Source organism: Canis lupus, chromosome 1 (assembly GCF_011100685.1).
Source record: "Canis lupus familiaris isolate Mischka breed German Shepherd chromosome 1, alternate assembly UU_Cfam_GSD_1.0, whole genome shotgun sequence".
In the NCBI taxonomy this organism is placed as follows: domain Eukaryota; kingdom Metazoa; phylum Chordata; class Mammalia; order Carnivora; family Canidae; genus Canis; species Canis lupus.
The window spans coordinates 83,984,773-84,003,511 of NC_049222.1; the positions used below are offsets into that span (position 1 = coordinate 83,984,773).

Consider the following 18,739-nt stretch of genomic DNA (forward strand, 5'->3'; position numbering starts at 1 on the left):
ATTGGATAGTGTTTTGGGTCCCCCCGCAACCAGATGGTGGTCTAGGGTAATTTAAGAGAAAAGGACTAACGGTTAAAATTTTAGTACTGGTGGACATTTCCTGTCAAATAAATATATTCTTGATTCTGATATATGCAAGTAATAAAAAACAACTTCTGATTCATAGAGTTAGTTATCGAACTAAATTTTTAATGAATGCTCATTATGTTCAAGGTGTGTGTAAAAAACAAAACAAAATAAAACAAAACAATGGACCTTTAAAGCCACACAGACCCGTGTTCAAATTTTCATTGGCTTCACACCTTACAAGTTGAGAAACAGGTGAGACTCATAATGAAGATTTCTGACCTTCAGTGAATCCTCAGAGATTTTGTGTGGAAAAACAGTGAGGAAAACAACAAGAAAATAAACTGAGTTAATGTATTGCTTCACAACAAGTAACCCCCAAATTTAGTAGGTTAAAATAACATTGGTTGATTATGCCACACGATTCTGAAAGTTGTCTGTGTACTTCTAAGTGTTGACTGGTCTCTCCACCTGGTATCTCTACCCTGGATGGTGACCTAGGGTAGTGTTATGTGAGGTGGAAGCCGAAAGTGCAGGGCCACATGATGCCTAGACTCAGGAACTTAAACCATGTTGCTGTGGCCATGTTTCATTGGTCACAAGTCTGGTCAATGAAAGTTAGGGCTGTGGAGAAGAGACTGGGCCTCTTCATGGGGATTGGGAGGGCTGTTGCAAAGTCACATTGCAAAGAGGTATGTGCTGGGATGGGAGGAGTTTGTGATCACTAAACAAAATATAGTATCAAGATGTTTGTTTTAAAGATGCTGAAGAAGATGGTATCTATCAGCCGGTCTGGCAATTTGTTACAGGTGCTCAACCTGTTTTAAGACCCTTCTTTTCTTCCCTTCAAGAATCGTTCAAAGATGAATGTGAAGGTACAGTCCTAATGGAGCTTAGGTTTGGTGTCATTGTCTGTAATGCATATTTTAAAAGAGCACCTATAGCTGCCTGAAGCTACCAAAGTAGGCTTGTGTAACAGCCTTGTGTGATAGGGGAGCCTGGGGGCTCAGTCAGTTAAGTGTCTGCCTTCAGCTCAGGTCATGATTCCAGGGTCCTAAGATCCCTTGCTCAGCAGAGGGCCTGCTTCTCCCTCACCCTCTGCTCATGCTCTCTCTCTCTCTCTCTCTGGGTAAATAAATAAAATCTTAAAACAAACAAACAAACAAACAAACAAACAAAAAACCCCAACCTTGTGTGATAGGATGTTCAGTTAAATTTGAATTTCAGATAAGTAATGAACAATTTTCCAATAAAAGTATGCCTTCCCTTGTTAACAGTTTTGCATATATTCTTCTAGAACTTTCCTGTAAATATTCCAACATACACTTGCAAATCTTTTTTTCCAACCTACACATATAAACCTTAAAAAATGAAATATTTACTTTTATTAGTTGCTCTTTTCCCTTTCTACTTATGTACATTTAGATCTAACTCATTCTTTTGAAAACTGCATATTGTTGCATGGCATGTGCACACCACAGTTTACTTATGTCAACGTTCACTGATGGCTGTGTTATTAGTAATCTTTCTTCATTACGGAAAGTGACACTACATATATCCTTATAGACACATCTTTGTGTATTTCTGAAGTATAAAATCCTAGGATTGGCGCTGTGTTGAAACAGGATATGCCTTGAAACTGGAATTAAAATGCCTTCAAAAAGGGTATCATTTAAAATCATCACCAAAAGCATGTGAGAATTCCTATCTCTCTACCTTGCCAGCCATCATTATATTTTTTTAAGATTTTATTTATTTATTCATGAGAGACAGAGAGAGTCAGAGACATAGGCAGAGGGAGAAGCTGGCTCCCTGCAGGGAACCTGATGTGGGACTTGATCCCAGGACCTCAGGATCATGACCTGAACCACAGGCAGACGCTCAACCACTGGGCCATCCAGGCATCTAAGCCATCAATATTTTAACCTTTGCTTATGTAACAGGAGGAATAATCCATTTTCATAGCAAGTAGAGAAACAAATTGGGAGATTTCCTTTAAAAGCACTGAATAAGAGGGAAAGTTATTTAATAAGCAGAAGAACATAGATTGCTTCCTTTCAAAAGGAAATTTGATTTGTAGCTGTTTGAGAAAATAAATGCATGAAATTCAAACACAACCCCTTGGGTCTGAATACTAAAGTCTAAGAACAGAAGCAGTTACACACAAGAATGGACTGGGAGAGCTGAACTGCATCCCTCATTACTAGCAATACACCCTCATCTGACTTCTTCAATTTATCACCCATACCTTTAAACTTTCCCCACTGTGGAACACACTGTAGGCTTATCATAGTTTCCACTACCCCCCTTCAGAACACCACTGCCTTTGTTCTGTTTCCTTTATGCCTCAGAAAGGAAAGGAGTGACCACCCAGAGTGAGGACCACAGACCAAAGATGATAATATGCCCTGATGCATTGGGCAAGAGTTTTCCCATGGTGCTCTTTCTTCTTGCTGCGAAGGGACAGAGCTATTTTATTCCCCTCAACCATCCCCCACCCTGCCCCGTCGCCCCTTGGACTGTCCAGAGAGGATGGGAAATATTACTGTGCAAAAGCCCCAGCAACCCTCACTCCTGTCCAAATAAACCCAATCAAAACCAAGTCAAAGCTGAAACAACTTTCTTCAAGGGAAGAATGTGTATCTTAGAAACTACGCCTTAATGACCTCCCAATTACTGGGACTCGTTAAGGTCTTAACACATTAAAAAAAAAAAAATGTTGTCATCCCCATTTTTCTCTGCTGAAAATTCAGCTGTTCCTTTCCATTCTGAAATCATTAGATTGACTTTAAAAGTTGGAGCAGTATCTTCAAACCATGTTGGGTCAGGAATCCAACATTTACAATGTCCAGGAGACATTACAAGGGAGATCTGACAAAGACGGCGACATTGGAGTTAAGAATGGGAAGAGGAAGAAAGGGATAAGGGAGGGCAACAAATGAGAAAGTATAACCTTGTTTCTATTGACGAGTGTTACCAATGGCGCCCCAGGTACTGTTTCATTTTTGATTGTTCCTCCTCCTACAAACTCAAACTCCTTGCAGACTGGACAATGTCTTATTCATCTTTGTTTTCCCAGCACCCAGCAGGATACCTGACAAACAGTCTGTGCTCAGGAAATATTTTTTTGGCCTGAGTCAAGCCACACTAGACTATTACTGAACATTTTAAAGTTTAAATTTCAAAGCTAGTCTCTGGGCAGAGGTATGTTTGTGGCCAGGAGACTTCTATAGATAAGCCTTTAAGTTGATCAGGGTGCTTGTGAAAGATACAGATTCCTGGGCCCCACCCCAGAGATTCCAATCCCGATGGTCTGGGGTGGGTGGGTGGGGCCCTGGGAATCTGCAGTTTTAACAGATGCCTCAGGTGCTTCTGATACAGCTTGGGAACCTAAGGCAGCTTGTAAACCGGCACATCAGATGCCATAAGCCCTGGAATTTCCCTGGTATATCTTTGAATGGCCCTGGTAGTTTAGACTTTGTGCCTTGCCGCTTGATCAGAAAAGGACATCTGACCATACTGACATGTAAATTTACCAAAGAAATTACTAGAAGAGCGGTCACAGTGGACCAAGATTCCTAAGAATCTCGGGTTTCAAATATGTTCAGTCTTCTTGGTGGGTCTGCATATTTTTGAGAGCTTCAAGTGTCTAGTGCAGCGAGGAACCTAATGGGGGAGATATTTGGAGGAAAACCAATCAAGATGTGCTTACCTGCCTGAGGGGGCCTGCTGAACCTGTTAACTGCTCACAGATCGTTAGCCTTTTGAAGGAGATGGATCAAGGAGAGGAAAGGTTTCTATGTGTTAACAGGAAAACAAAATGTTACTACACACACGAGGTGTTCAAGTTTTCTAATAAATGTCCATGAAAACTAGGCTGAGATATGGGGGACAAAAACCTGTTAACCGAGTCTGCAAATGTGAGCTCACTGGGCAGAAATTCATAATGGGCTCAAAGGGTAGGTGCCCCTGATCCGAGGTCAGTAATCTGGGATGAATGGCTAGGATTGTTAATCGCCACACTTGTAATTACACGGCAGCATCGCCTCTGCCCACATACGGGGATCCACCCGCAGTCAGGGACCCAACCTGAATCAAGACTGCGCAGCCAGAAGAACACATGGAAAATAACAGAAAGCAGGAGAGCGCTTGTGTGGTACTTCATGGGTTTCTTTGTTCAGCAGAAGCTCTGAGAGGAAGGTGGGTTTCTTTGCTGCCATCAGCGCCACACAGAGAAGTGAACTCTGGCCAGAGTGGTGGCGGGACCTACCCAGGAACCCCTAGACGGTAGAGGTGGTGCCCCAAGGGTCAACCTCTCCTGTCCTCCCCTACCACAGGGACGCAACGGGAACAATACCACACAGATGTCTGTTAGGGACTCTGCTTGGCCCTCGCCATACCCCTTCCATTTCGGCGAGGCAGACATGCACCTCCCTTCTACACGGGAGGCAAATGAGGCGAAAAAGTGTCTTGACACATCTGCAGGGCAGTAAAAGGCGGCGTGTGGAGGTGGAGCCCAGACCCGACTGCACTGGTCGGAGGCGCAGATAAGGCTCGGCGAGCGGGGCCTGCAAGGCAAGGATGAAAGCCCGGCCCGCCGCGGAGCGCTTGCAGGTAGGCAGGGCGGCCCGGGGCTGGCGGGGCCAAAGGGCCTCAGGCCGGGCACCCGAGGTGCGCCCAGGGGCCCCGGGCGGGGCGGGTGGGGCCGGTCGCGCCCGTATCTCGCAGGGATCTAGAATAGCTGGCACTTACGAAACACCGGCTGTCCAGTCCCCGGGTCCGCGCCCGATTATCATCTCCGCGGTTTCGGCTCGCGGAGGCAGGGCGGCCAGTGAGGGGCAGGCCCCGCAGCCCCGGCCGCAGGAGCTGGAATGGGGCCAGCGCGGAGGTGGCGGCCGGGCGGAAACCTAACGGGGCGCGGGGTCCAGCGCAGGGCGGGGGCGCGTCCCCGGAGAGGAGGCAGCGCGGCGGCTCGGCGGGCGGCGGGCGAGCCCGGACGCGGCGGGAGCCCGGCGGGGAGGGCAGACGGCGCAGCCCCGAGCGGCGGGGGGCGCGTCCGGCCGGCGGGGACCGAGGCGGCGGAGCAGCGTCCGAGCCGGGGTCCGAGCGGGGGTCCGAGCCGGGGTCCGAGCCGGGGTCCGAGCGGGGGTCCGAGCCGGGGTCCTGGGGATCCGAGCGGGGGTCCGAGCCGGGGTCCGAGCGGGGGTCCGAGCCGGGGTCCGAGCCGGGGTCCGAGCGGGGGTCCGAGCCGGGGTCCGAGCGGGGGTCCGAGCCGGGGTCCTGGGGATCCGAGCCGGGGTCCGAGCGGGGGTCCGAGCCGGGGTCCGAGCCGGGGTCCGAGCGGGGGTCCGAGCCGGGGTCCTGGGGATCCGAGCCGGGGTCCGAGCGGGGGTCCGAGCCGGGGTCCGAGCGGGGGTCCGAGCCGGGGTCCGAGCGGGGGTCCGAGCAGGGGTCCGAGCCGGGGTCCGAGCCGGGGTCCGAGCGGGGGTCCGAGCCGGGGTCCGAGCGGGGGTCCGAGCGGGGGTCCGAGCGGGGGTCCGAGCCGGGGTCCGAGCCGGGGTCCGAGCGGGGGTCCGAGCCGGGGTCCGAGCGGGGATCCGAGCCGGGATCCGAGCAGGGGTCCGAGCCGGGGTCCGAGCGGACGCCGCGGTCCCGCCTCGCCCTCCCGAGGCAGCCGGACCTCAGGCTGGCGGTGGCGGAGCTCCCCGGCCTGGCCCGGCACGCCCGTGTGCGGAGAAGTGACATTTACTGCGCGCCCCGTAGTGCTCGGCGTGCCTCGCTCGGTCCCCGCCGGCTGTTAGGCGCACCGACCGCCCGCCCCGGAGCCGCATCTCCTGCCTTAGCACGCCCGCTCCGCCGCTAACTAGGACCCTGAGCAAGTTGCTTAAACCGCGTGCTTCTGCTTCCCCGTCTGGAAAATGGGAGAGTAATACCTATAATTCCAAGATGAAAGCAGATGCCATCTATGCCGGGTACTTAGAAAGCAGTGCCCGGCAGACCTGGCGGGCTGCACGAGCCTGTGGTTGTTACCACCCCACCTTGGCAGGAACCTGCGGCGTCTGGCATCGCCCCTCCCTTCATCCCACCTCCCTGGTTTACCGGCGAGGAAAACGCAGCTCGGGGAGGAAAATAAGGATTTGAACCCAGGGCAGTGGTTTGGAACACTAAGAATGCGGGTATTCCATCCGCACAGGGGATTTTGATCATTCCTTCCTGGGGACAAGGGGGTCACCCCTAACTGCCGAGGTGGGAGCCGGGTTCCTCCATTTCTTTCCCCGGTGTAAAGTTTTTTTTTAATTTTTAAAAATTTTTATTTACTTATGATAGTCACAGAAAGAGAGAGAGAGGCAGAGACACAGGCAGAGGGAGAAGCAGGCTCCATGCTCCGGGAGCCCGATGTGGGACTCGATCCCGGGTCTCCAGGATCGCGCCCTGGGCCAAAGGCAGGCGCCAAACCGCTGCGCCACCCAGGGATCCCCCCGATGTAAAGTTTTGATGTGAATTTTCCATCTGCTTTGGTTTCTACCACAACTGGTAAAGCATTAAATAATCTGGCTAGACTGACATTCGGGTTTGGCTGCAAGAATCTGGACATTTCTTACCCCCCCCCCTTTTCCCCCACCAGCCCCTATCTTCTAGGAATTAGTAGATCATTCCAGATGAAACTCCGCATGAGCCTGCTTTTGGGGGCCAAAATTAGGGACTAGTACTTTAGTATTAAGCTTGCCTTGATAGACAAGGGTATGTAATGGCACTTTGAGTTGATTGTACCCCGGCGGAGAAGGAAAAGATCCAGACAACACACTGGTGATTTGCCACAAATGTTGCTCTTATCTTGACTATTTACCATTTTCTGTCTTGGCTCATGGTTTTGGCAGGGCCTCCATGTCAGAACTAACTGTCAAGGGCTTGGTAAATATTGGACCTGAAATATGTCTCACCTCTTTTTCTTTCTCCCTGGGTTTTTCAATCCTGGGTGTTCAGGATGGCTGAACAGCCCCCACACTCTTAGAGTGATTTTCATTACACTTCTGTAGACTCATTCCATGTTAGAACTCCCAAATGTCCATCCTCCCTGTAACTCAGTTATTTCTTCATGTCCCATCAGAAATCTACCAACTATTTCCTATTAAAAAAAAAAAATCAGGGGCACCTGGGTGGCACAGTCAGTTAAGTGTCTGCCTTCAGCTCAGGTCGTGATCCTGGGGTCCTGGGATTAAGCCGGAAGTCAGGCTCCCTGCTCAGTAGGGAGTCTACTTTTCCCACTTCCCTCTGTGGCTCCCCCTTGCTCATGCTCTCTCTCTCTCTCTCTCTGCCAAATAAGTAAACTAAAAATTAAAATCTTTAAAAGAAAATCATTCTTAGGTAAGATATTCTAATATGGGTCTTAGTTGTGCTTTTTTCCCCTTTTTTACTTCCTAGTTTTATTGAAGTTGTATAATAGTCAACTTCAAATAATTCCATAAGATCTGTTACTAAAAACAGCAGAACCCTCAATCATTTCCAGCTTTTCTGAAAGAGCAATAACATTCATCTCTTTAGCTTGTTGGTACTTACTCATGCCTCTAAAATAATACTTATGTGAGTCCTTCTTGATTTCTTAGGTGTAGCCATGCTTTACCTTTCCAGATGGGATATAAGGTTTAGATTTCCTTTGCATTCCTGCATCTGCCATTCACATGATCCTTCCTGTTCCTACCATCTACAGAATACAGTTATCTATAATTTTTAGTTAGGTCAATATTTAGTCTGGTCAACATTATTATGCCTTCCTACACATACACTATTAAAAGCTGAATTATGTAGTATATGATTACTCCTCCCTTCTAACTTTTGTTTTCCTCCAGGAGTGTCTCGTGTGTGTTTCCAGAATTTTCTATGGAGTTTTCACTAATTTAACTGACAAGTTTTTGCCAGTTGCCTAAATCTTCTCTCAAGATCATCCTGTGTAATACGCATTTTAACCAATTTTATTCTGAGTACAGCTTTCTGACCTGCATTACCTATCCAGACTGATTGGTCTTGATGCTGGATGCACAGCTATTACTTTGGGCTCTGTCTTCAGTATCATCATGGGGATTTCCTTTCCCTCTGTTACACTGGTTCGTGTTTCTTATATCCCATGTCCTCGTGATTTTTTTCCATCATTTCGGTGGAATACCTTTTCCAGTTGCACTCTGAGAAAGGATGCACACGAAGTACATTGAATTGATGTATTGTTATGACAAATTATCCTTGCAGACTTTTTTTTTCCTTAAAAACGTTCTGCTAACAATGCAAAAATAATTTCTTGTGGTAAATAATTCAAGCACTATTAATAGAAATTCCAAGAGTTCCCTTTTTGTCCCTCATCCTCATCTCTTTCCAATCCAGAGGTATTCAAAGTGTTGGATTTGGAACATTCAATCATTCTTTGGATTCATTCAGTCAACAGATATTTATGAATTTATGAGTGCCAACTAGGTGCTAAGACCTGTTCCAGAACTTAGGAATATATAGTGAACAAAACTTATTTTTGAGCTGGAGAGGAATGGTGTGATGCTTCTCGATGCTGGAATTGAGTCCACTGCAGCTTTGGCTAGCTTATTTTTCTTCTGGAATATGAACATCATATAATCAAGGCTCTCTTTGTCTCTGTCTCTTTTTCTTTCTCAGTATAAAATCATGACCACTACAAATTAAACTTCATAACTTGCCATTAGAACAACATCATCATACCCCTGAGATGTAGAAATAGTTTTCTGAATGGATAAATGAAATGTGGTGTGTTTACATATACACATGTACTCACACACACAATGGAATATTTAGCCTTTAAAGAGGAAAGAAATCCTGACACATGCTACAACATGGATGGACCTTAAAGATGTTATGCTAATAGGCAATCATCAAAAGATGAATATTGTATGATTCCACATATATAAGATATATAAAGTAGTCCAATTTGTAGAAAGAAAAAGTAGAGTGTAGGTTGTCAGAGGTTGGGGGAAGAGGGAAATGAGTTATTTAATGGGTGTAAAGTTTCAGATTTGCAGGATGAAAGTTCAGGAGATGGGTTGCACAAATATGTGAATATGCTTAACAGTACTAACCTGCACACTTAAAAAAGTAGTCAGGATGGTAAATTCTATATTATGTGTATTTTGCCACAATTAAATAAGCAAACAGACAAGCAAAAAGAAACAAAATGCACATAAACTCCATAATGGGATTCATCCTTGAGTCTGATGAGGATGATTGAATCTACTTGCAGCTAGGTTCAGCTCCTGCCTGGAATCCAGGATTTTCAGGGTGTGCAAGGTGTAGCAACAGATTGCCCTGGGAACTTTCTTTTGATGCACTTAGCACCAGAACATTTGGCAGGTTCCATTGTTGGGGTGGCCTAATGCCGCTCTCCCTTTCTTTCCGTGGTATTTCCATATCTCTGGGGAAGAGGTCCTCGGTTATTTATAGTACAGATAAACTGAGACTACTTCAGAGTGCCATGACCAGTTATGCAATTGGGAGCAGTGAGAAGTGGTAGTTTTGTTTGGCTTAGAGGTTACATTCTTTTTCTGAGTCTGCAAGCATGTGCCTCTTGAGAGCCTCCTGATCCATTTCCATTGGAAACGAAGATGTTGACTTGGTAGCACAGGCAGGTGCCTTCCCCAGCGCTGGTTTCCCTGCATTTTCCATGTCGGCGTTCCTTTACAATCCCCTTTGGAGTGATCCTGTGCTATATGTTGGATCCCAGTCTTGAAATGCTCCAGGACTGCATAGCGGTCAGGTATCCCAAGACTTGCTACAGTGCTGGGCGTGTTGACTGGAAAGATTGGCCGGGTGAATTTGGTTGTGCTTTGTCCTACCTCTCTCTAAGCTATATATGGCCAACATATAGAATTTTATTCCAGGGGCACCTGGGTGTCTCAGTTGGTTAAGCATCCAACTCTTGGTTTCAGCTCTGGTCATGATCTCAGGGTTGTGAGACCAAGCCCTGCATCACTAGGCCTGGAACCTTCTTGGGATTCCCTCTCTCTCCCTCTGCTCCTCCGGCCCCCCTAAAAAACAAACAAAAAAACAAACAAACAAACAAACAAACATAGAATTTTCTTCCAGGCAAACTCAAAGCCCAGTGGGATGAATGACTGGGCAACCAAAGTTCTCTCTGCATTTTGCTGATTGTAGATTCAGAGCTTCTAATAATGGTCATTTTTGATGTGAGCAAACCACCTGGTCCAGGGGTGGAAACATTCCTGTCAGAAACTTCTGTTTTCTGTAATAGGTGTGTGAGGTGACCTTGGAGAAAGTACACTTCCTTGGGATTTTATTCCCCTGCCATGTGTGCAAGATTAACATTCTTTTTATCTTTCCTAGTTTTGGAGTGTGTTGGGATATGGGCCAGGAGGGCCCCCTCAAATTGCCCATAGCAACTAAAGACACTTAGAGCTAGGCAAAACTTTCCTTGTGATTAGATTATAGAGCCTGATTATCACCATTTTGGAATGTCTGGCATGTTTTTTATCACTGGTTTTCCTTAGGTATAATCAAAAAGGGACAGAATGTGGTAATTAATTCTCTAGAAGTATCAGCAGGAAGGTGAGAAGAGTAATAAAGGGAATAGTTGGAAAAAGTAGTTTTACTGCTGGCTGCATGCCCTTCTGCCTACCTCAGTTTCCTTAACAGTAAAGCAAATACCACTATTCATTGGCTACCTCCTTCCAAGAGCTGTGAATGGGTTTTGAGGAAGCAATTCCTTTGAAAATTCAGTAAAAGACATGGATCAGGAGCTCAAAAACTCAAATTCAAAAACCAGGCCTGCTGGGGACTCAGGTTCGCTGGTCAGTGTAAGCACTGAGCGAACATGGCTGCCCACAGTTGGCCCCAACTGACTGTTGGCCAAGTTGAAACACAAGCCCGCATTCCAGAAATGCAGCATCTGGCAATTGTAATAGAAAATGCAGATACATAGATTCTTTCTTGAGTGTGAAACCTCGTGGTTTTCACATTTCATTAGTTACTTCAGAAGATTTTTGAAAAAACTTTGCCAGTTGAATAAAACACATTTTTGGTCTGCTTTCCGCCTGTGGGCTGTTATTTACACAAATACAGTAGTCCCTTCTTATCTGTGGTTCTGTTTTCTGTGGTTTCCCTCAACCAATCTGGAAGCAGATAATCCTCCTTCCAACAAGTCATCATGAGGTTAAGTAGTTTCTCACTCCATCAGTGCCTCCGTCATTCAGCTCATTCAGCTCACTTCATGTCCTCACACAGTCATTTTATCATCCCACATCATCATCATGGTCATAAGGATGAGTTTATACAATAAGATTTTGAAGGAGAGAGACCACATTTATATAACTTATTGTAATTGCTTCTTATTAGTTATCATTGTCCCTAATTTATAAATTAAACTTTATTTTTTTATATCTATTTTAGCATTCTATTTTATATTTTAGATTTTAATTACGGTAAGCAGTCTTCTCTTTTTCTTTTTTTATAGTTTATATTTTAAAATCCAAATTCAATTAACATATATTGTATTATTAGTTTCAGAGGCAGAGGTCAATGCTCATTACATCATGTGCCCTCCTTAATGTCCATCACCTAGTTAACCCCTCCCCTATCCCTTTCCCCTCCAGCAACCCTCAGTTTGTTTTCTATGATTAAGAGTGTCTTATGGTTTGTCTCCCTCTCTGATTTCATCTTGTTTTACTTTTTCCTCTCTTCTCCTATGATCCTGTTTTGTTTCTTAAATTCCACATATGACTGAGATCACATAATTGTCTTTCTCTGATTGACTTATTTCACTTGGCATAATACCTTCTAGTTACGTACCACGTTGTTGCAAATGGCAAGATTTCATTTTTTGATGGCTGAGTAGTATTCCACTGAATATGTATACCACATCTTTTTTATCCATTCATCTGTCCATGGATATGTGGGCTCTTCCATAGTTTGGCTACTGTGGACATTGTTGCTATAAACATTGGGGTGCAGGTGCCCCTTTTTGGATCACTACATTTGTAATTTTGAGGTAAATCTCTAGTAGTGCAATTGCTGGGTCTATTGTAGCTCTATTTTCAACTTTTAAATTAAACTTTATCATAGGTATGTTTGTACAGGAAAAAAATATAGCATACATAGTCATTTCTATCTGTTCTTTTAGGCATTCACTGGGAGTCTTGGAACGTATCCCTCATGGATGGCGGGGGCGGGGAGGCTACTGCAGTTTTCTGTGATAGGTCAGTCTTTCTCTTTGCCTATGCTGCTCCCCACTTAATTTTTGGGTTATAATTCACCTATCACTTGATTGATTGATTTATAAGTAGTCTTCATGCCCAATATGGGGCTTAAATTCACAACCCTGAGATCAAGGGTTGTATTCCCTATCACCTGAGCCAGCTAGGCACCCCTAATTCACCTAAAGTATATAATTTAATGGCTTTTAGTAAACTCGCAGAATTGCACATCTATCAGCACAGTCAATTTTAGAGCATATTTATCATCTCTAAGAGAAATCCCACACCCCTTAGCTGTCAACCCTTAGTCCCTCTATCCTCACCAGCCCTAGGCAACCACTGATCTACTTTCTGCCAAGTATAGATCTGCCTGTTCTGGGCTATTTTGTATAGACAGACACATACAATATGTACTCCCTTTTATCTAGTTTCTTTCATTTATCATAATATTTTCAAAATTCATCCATGTAGCATGTTATCAGTACTTCACTTTTTGGTATCGCTGAGTAATATACCATATCATATTTAATTTGTCCATCAGCTGATGGACATTCGGATTGTTTTTTGATCTTTGGCTATAGTGAATAACATTGATGTGAATATCTGTATACAAGTTTTTGTGTGGACTTACAGGTTCATTTCTCTTAGGTAGGTACCTAGAAGTGGACTTGGTAATTCTATGGTTAGCCTTTTGAGGAACTGCCAGACTGTTTTCCAAAGAGACTGTGCCATTTTATATTCTCATGAACAATGTATATGATAGTTTCAATTTCTCCCCATACCTTATTCTTACTTTTTGATTATAGTCATCCCAGTGGCTGTGAAGAGGTACCTCACTGTAGTTTAGATTTTCATTTCCCCAATGACTAATGATGTTGAGAATCTTCATGTGTTTATTGGCCATTTGTATGCCCTCTTTGGAGAACTATTTGTTCAGATCCTTTGTGTGGCACTTATTTTTGACCCAACTCTTGGGATTTTTCTCCTGATAAATGCACATTTCACGTCTACACAAAAGGGGGATATGTTCTAAGACCTCCCCAGTGAATACTCGAAACTGTGGTTAGTATGAAACCCAATACATACTATTTTTTCCTATATGTACATACCTATGATAAAGTTTAATTTTTAAATTAGGGATAGTAAAAGATGACTATCAATAGCTAATAAAGTTATGTGAATATGGTCTCTTTCAAAATATCTTATCATACTGTTCTTAACCTTCTTGTGATGTGAGATGAAGTGAGATGAATGAAGTAGGCATTGTGACATAGCATTAAGCTACTATTGATCTGAAGATTTGTTAGACTGCAACTGACTGAAGGTAACTGAAACCATGGACAAAGGGGCACTACTGTACACAGTTTCTAGGAGTTCATGATCCTCTTAATATTTCTCTATGTATCTGAGGATACTTACAGAAAGCATGCCAAATAGCAGGAGTTTTTCTGGGAATTTCATAAGCTTGATCTTATGTTATCTACTCTATTATCAACCTCATGGGATTCATGTGAGGATCAAATATTCAGGAAAGTGATTTGTAAATATTAAAACACTCTACAGCTTCAGGGATTGCTGCAGGTACAATCTCTATAGGTAAGTGAGAGTGAAATGAAGTGGTTAAGTCTCCATGAACTGGAGACTGCCCATATTTGAATCCCAGTATCACTTTTATAAGCCATTGTGTTTTGGGGCAATCATTCAACTTCTCTGATTCAGTGTCTTCATTTGTAAAATGGAGATAATAACTGACCTACTTCCCATATTTTCTTGGGCAGTTAACATAAAGTATTTTGTCTTGTGCAGGTGGGTGCACAGAAAGTGCTGAATAAATTGTTACCCTGCTGCTGTGGACTAAGTGTTTGTCTCCCAAAATATATATGTTGAAGTCCTAATCTCTTATGATGGTATTTGGAGGTGGAGCCTTTCGGAGGTAATTAGGTCTTGAGGGAGGAGCCTTCTTGGTTGGGATTGATACCATTATAAGAAGACACACAGAAGAGATGATCTCTGTTTACCATGTGAAAATACAGTGAGAGAGTAACTATTGTAAACCAGGAAGATGACTCTCACCAGAGCTCGACCATGTGGGCACCCTGATCTTGGACTTCTGTTCCCTGGAACTGTGAGAAATAAATGTTTGTTGTATAAACCATCCAGTGTATGGAATTCTGTTTATAGTAGCCCAAACTGACTAAGATAGCTGCTATTAATATTATCTTAAATGGAACTAGACATATTATCTTATAGTGGGACATATCTTATTTTTTGTAATATATTTTTCATAATATATCATATATATTTTGCAATTAGTGAGGTTTTTTGCAATTATTTTTTTAAAGATTTTATTTGAGAGAGAGGGAGAGAAGGAGAGCACAGAGGAAGAGTGAGAGGGAGATGCAGACTCTCTGCTGAGCAGGAAACCCGACATGGGGCTCAATCCCAGGATCCTGAGATCATGACCTGAGACAAAAGGCAGATGCTTAACCAAGTGAGCCACCCAGGCACCTGAGCAGGTTGATCTTTGAATATGGAACTATCTTCCTTCCTTCTGGAGAAAATAGATGTCCTCCATTGATCTTTTAAAGACGTTTTTGTAAATTAAATCTTATAGTCTTAGGAAAGAGAATTTTACTCCCAGAAGAATTAAGTCCATAGGGTACTTTATAGATCCTTGGCCTAGATAGTTAATTCTCTCCAAACTTTGTCACTACTGTTAGGGTCTGCTTTAAAGTGATTAAAAAACAAAAACCAAAACAGAACAAAAAAAAAAACAAAGAGAAGAGGGTCCAAAGTCTTAAAATTTAAACTTTCTAAAATTTGTTAGTGTTTATGCCAGCAAAGTAGGAGGAAATGGTCATTCGGCTTAAGACTTTGTAGGTCGGATCTTTGCTCTTGAATGTAATAAACAGGCAAACCATTCAGTCTCATATTTTGGTCTCTTGAGCTGGTAGCCACTGGCCTTAAGAGGGAAACCACATTCTTGAGAAGCAACTCGTAGAGAGGAGACTTTTCAGATAGAAATTGCATCTTGCTAGCTGGTATTTGGGTTCAGGAAATATGGAATGTCATAGGTGAGAGGTAAAGCCTGGGAGCCATTTACCCAAGAGAGCCTCTACTCTGTGGAATCTTCTTGATGTCAGAGTCTATCATCAAGTTTAGCTGAAGGGAAAAGGTCTATGAGGTTCAATCTACCAGAGAGTCTCTGAAAGTTCCTGGGATACTGATGTTTTGTAAGTTTTGTTCTTTGACCTACAGACAATGTGTGTGTGTGTGTGTGTGTGTGTGTGTGTGTGTAGCTTGAGTTTTGTTAAAGAAAAAATTTTCACGATCCTTGTTAAAGATAGTAAGGAAGACCTTATTCAAGAGGGTTTGTTCCAGTGGGGGTTTTGCAGTAGGCCAGAGAGATGGGGCTCAACTCCAAGTACAGCAAGAAGAGGAGATTTACAGCCAAGGAGTAGGGTAGAGGTCAGTGGGTGGAAAATTGCGAGAGAAAACATCAAAGCCAGAAGGATTCTTGCTAGACCAACTCAACAGGATTCTTGCTGAAGGCAGGCCAGAGTGATCAGATACCAAGGGTGGGGGATTTTCACTAACTGACCCAGCAGAATCTTGCTAAAACTGCATTAGCGGGACCAAGAACAGAGCCCAAGGTTGGTACCTAGTCAGAAAAAGGACTCAAGTCAGAAAGAGCCTGAATCAAGTTCGGTCAAGGAGAGAGTCTTGAACAATTTGAAACATGAGGTGACTAAGGTAGGCTATTCCTCCTTATGTAATACAATCATGAAATACTGTGAGCATTTGAGTGACACATCCTTAAAAGAGAAAAGCTGCTTTTCTTTAGTTTAATCCTTTTTTTTAATAATTGCCTTTTAATTAAAATAATTATGGGTCATTTCAAGGTCTTTTCTTTATGGATATAATACATTTCTTTCCATTTTACAATTTAAGAAATTTCTTTAATTTAAGAAATTAAATCCAGAAGAAACATCTTGGTGGACTGAAACTCCGTGAAAAGGGAAAACTGCTCTGTAGTTTGGCTCCTCAGTGACTTAGGAAAAGGCATTGTGTGGTAGATTTCTTCCCCTTTCCTTCCCAAATTGCACTGAAAGAACGGTCAGTTTCTAAACAACATTGGAACTTTTTGAAGATCAGGTGTAACAGCCAGAAACAGAAGTTGAGAAACTATCCCAGCAAATGATAATTTCTCATCTGCCAGCTTCCATTACTCACAGAGCTCTTGGTATCCCACTGACAAACTTGTGTTTCTCAACTTCCTGGACCACACTCCTTTTACTAAAGCATCATTTTCCTTCTGGAATACTAGTGGAATTAGTTATTCTCGATGAGAATTCTTTTCTTCTAAAGAAAACAAAACCCGATTGCTACCCTACTTTTTTTTTTTTAAGATTTTATTTATTTCTTCATGAGAGACATATATATAGAGAGAAAGAGAGAGACAGAGACATAGGCAGAGGGAGAAGCAGGCTCCATGCAGGGAGCCTAATGTGGGACTCGATCCCAGGTCTCTAGGATCAGGCCCTGGGCTGAAGGCGGTGCTAAACCGCTGAGTCACCTGGGCTACCCTGATTGCTACCCCACCTTAAATCTGTTAGCTTAAATTAAGATAAAAATCTTAAAGGTCCCTGTCTTTTTAAATCAACTTAACTATCTCAAAGGTGCTTTTTAAAAAGTAAGCTGAAAATCTTAAAGATGAGGATAGAAATCTTACATTAAGGTTTAAAATTTAGGGGAGGGAACATTCTGAATTGAGACCTTAGCAGAAATCGCTTGGAAGGCTATCTCCCCAAATCGTACCCTCTGCAAACAAGTGTGTTTATCCTCAGAGATGATCCCTGATCAAATATAGTAAGGGGAACAATGGATAATAATGGATTTCTGGAGAGTCACACTGGTTGCACGTATTTATATAGCCATAAAACATTTTCTTTTCATCCCATGTAATACCTTTGTTCTCTAGGATATACCTAAGAAACTCTGGTATAATCCTCAAATGTGTACTCAGAAGTCAGGTAGACAATGAGGATAGAACAAGACAGTTCCCTGTATTCCAGGGTTTAGAGTATAGTTGGTCTAAATAGGTTATAAGGGTAAGCACAGAAGATTAGTGGCACATGGAAGGAGATCCTGACTCAGAGATTCAGAAAGAGAGTTTCTATGAAGGTTTTCATGATGTCTCTCTTGGAGAAAGAAGGGTAGTGGGGAACAGTGTGGAAAGAGCAGGAAGTGGATTCAGGGAATTCAAAGTTGTTTAGTATATTAAATTGTAGGGATTGAAGTAGGGAGAGACAAGAGATGAGGTGAAAGAGGGAGCAGCTCAGATGTGGTAGGTAGTGGGCTGTATACCTGCTGAAGGACTTTTAAACTATCCTAATGACATTGGGGGAAACACTGAAAGGTTTTAGGTGAGAATGACATGTTTACCTTTTCACTTTAAGTAGGCTTTCCTGCAGAGAAAGAGATCAGAGAAGGGAAATCTGGAGGCAGAAAGACCGATGGGAGGCCATCTCACCAAGAATTCATGGTGACTTTAGAATAGTGGCAATACAGATGCAGAGGGGTGGGCTGATGCAAGAGGTATTTAAGAAATAAAATCAGTAGGTCTTGGTGGTTGACTGAATGAGAAATAAGGATGGAGAATTAATGATGGTGCTCTGGTTTTTAACTTGGACACCTGGGTATACTGGTGAACACTTGGGGAATATAGTATAGGTGGGGGATAGGTCTGAGTGAGGGAAACAAAGGATACAGATTTGGACAGGTTAATTTGAAATAGGATACTCTTCTGTTCCTTTTTAAACCTGGTGAGATAAGGAAGGTAGGTTTTATATATCCCCCAGCCAAGTTGCATTCGATGAATGGACTACCATAGTCAATGGGCGACAAAACACAAACCCCTGTACTCTACCTCCAAGCTCTGTTCTTTCTCTACTATAACCCATGACTTCTCAAAGAGGATGTGACTTTTATAGATAACAGTCAGAAAACCAGTACTTTTTTCATTGAAATACTTTGGTTGAAGTCTTCTCGTCTTCAGTTGTCTTGCTGCTATTCAAATACTCATGTATTTTCAAAATTCTGTTGGAGATACTTTATCACTTCTGAACATTAAAGCAATTTTGGATTGCTTAAGGAGATTCTTGTTCCTCAGGCAAGTAAATTTTTTGATATTTTATTTTATTTTTTAAATATTTTATTTATTTATTAGAGAGAGAAAGAATGAGCAGTGGGGGAGGGACAGAAGGAGAGAGAGAGAGAAAAGGAAGCAGACTCTTTGCTGAGCAGGAAGTCCGATATGGGGCTTGATCTCAGGACCCAGCGATCATGACCTGAGCTGAAGGCAGGCGCTTAATCGACTGAACCACACAGGTGCCCCTATTTTATTTTATTTTATTTTATTTTATTTTATTTTATTTTATTTTATTTTTTTTTAA

General features: G+C 43.2%; 1 protein-coding gene across 1 annotated transcript in view; it reads left to right on the top strand.

Moving 5' to 3' along the window:
- The first annotated feature begins 4,362 nt into the window (after positions 1–4,362).
- TRPM6 (transient receptor potential cation channel subfamily M member 6) overlaps positions 4,363–18,739 on the top strand; it is a 132,955-nt gene continuing 118,578 nt past the window's right edge. Inside the window, exon 1 of the mRNA XM_038527064.1 lies at positions 4,363–4,680. Within this exon, the coding sequence (XP_038382992.1) occupies positions 4,648–4,680 (33 nt within the window). The 5' untranslated portion in view covers positions 4,363–4,647. The remainder of the gene's footprint in view (positions 4,681–18,739) is intronic.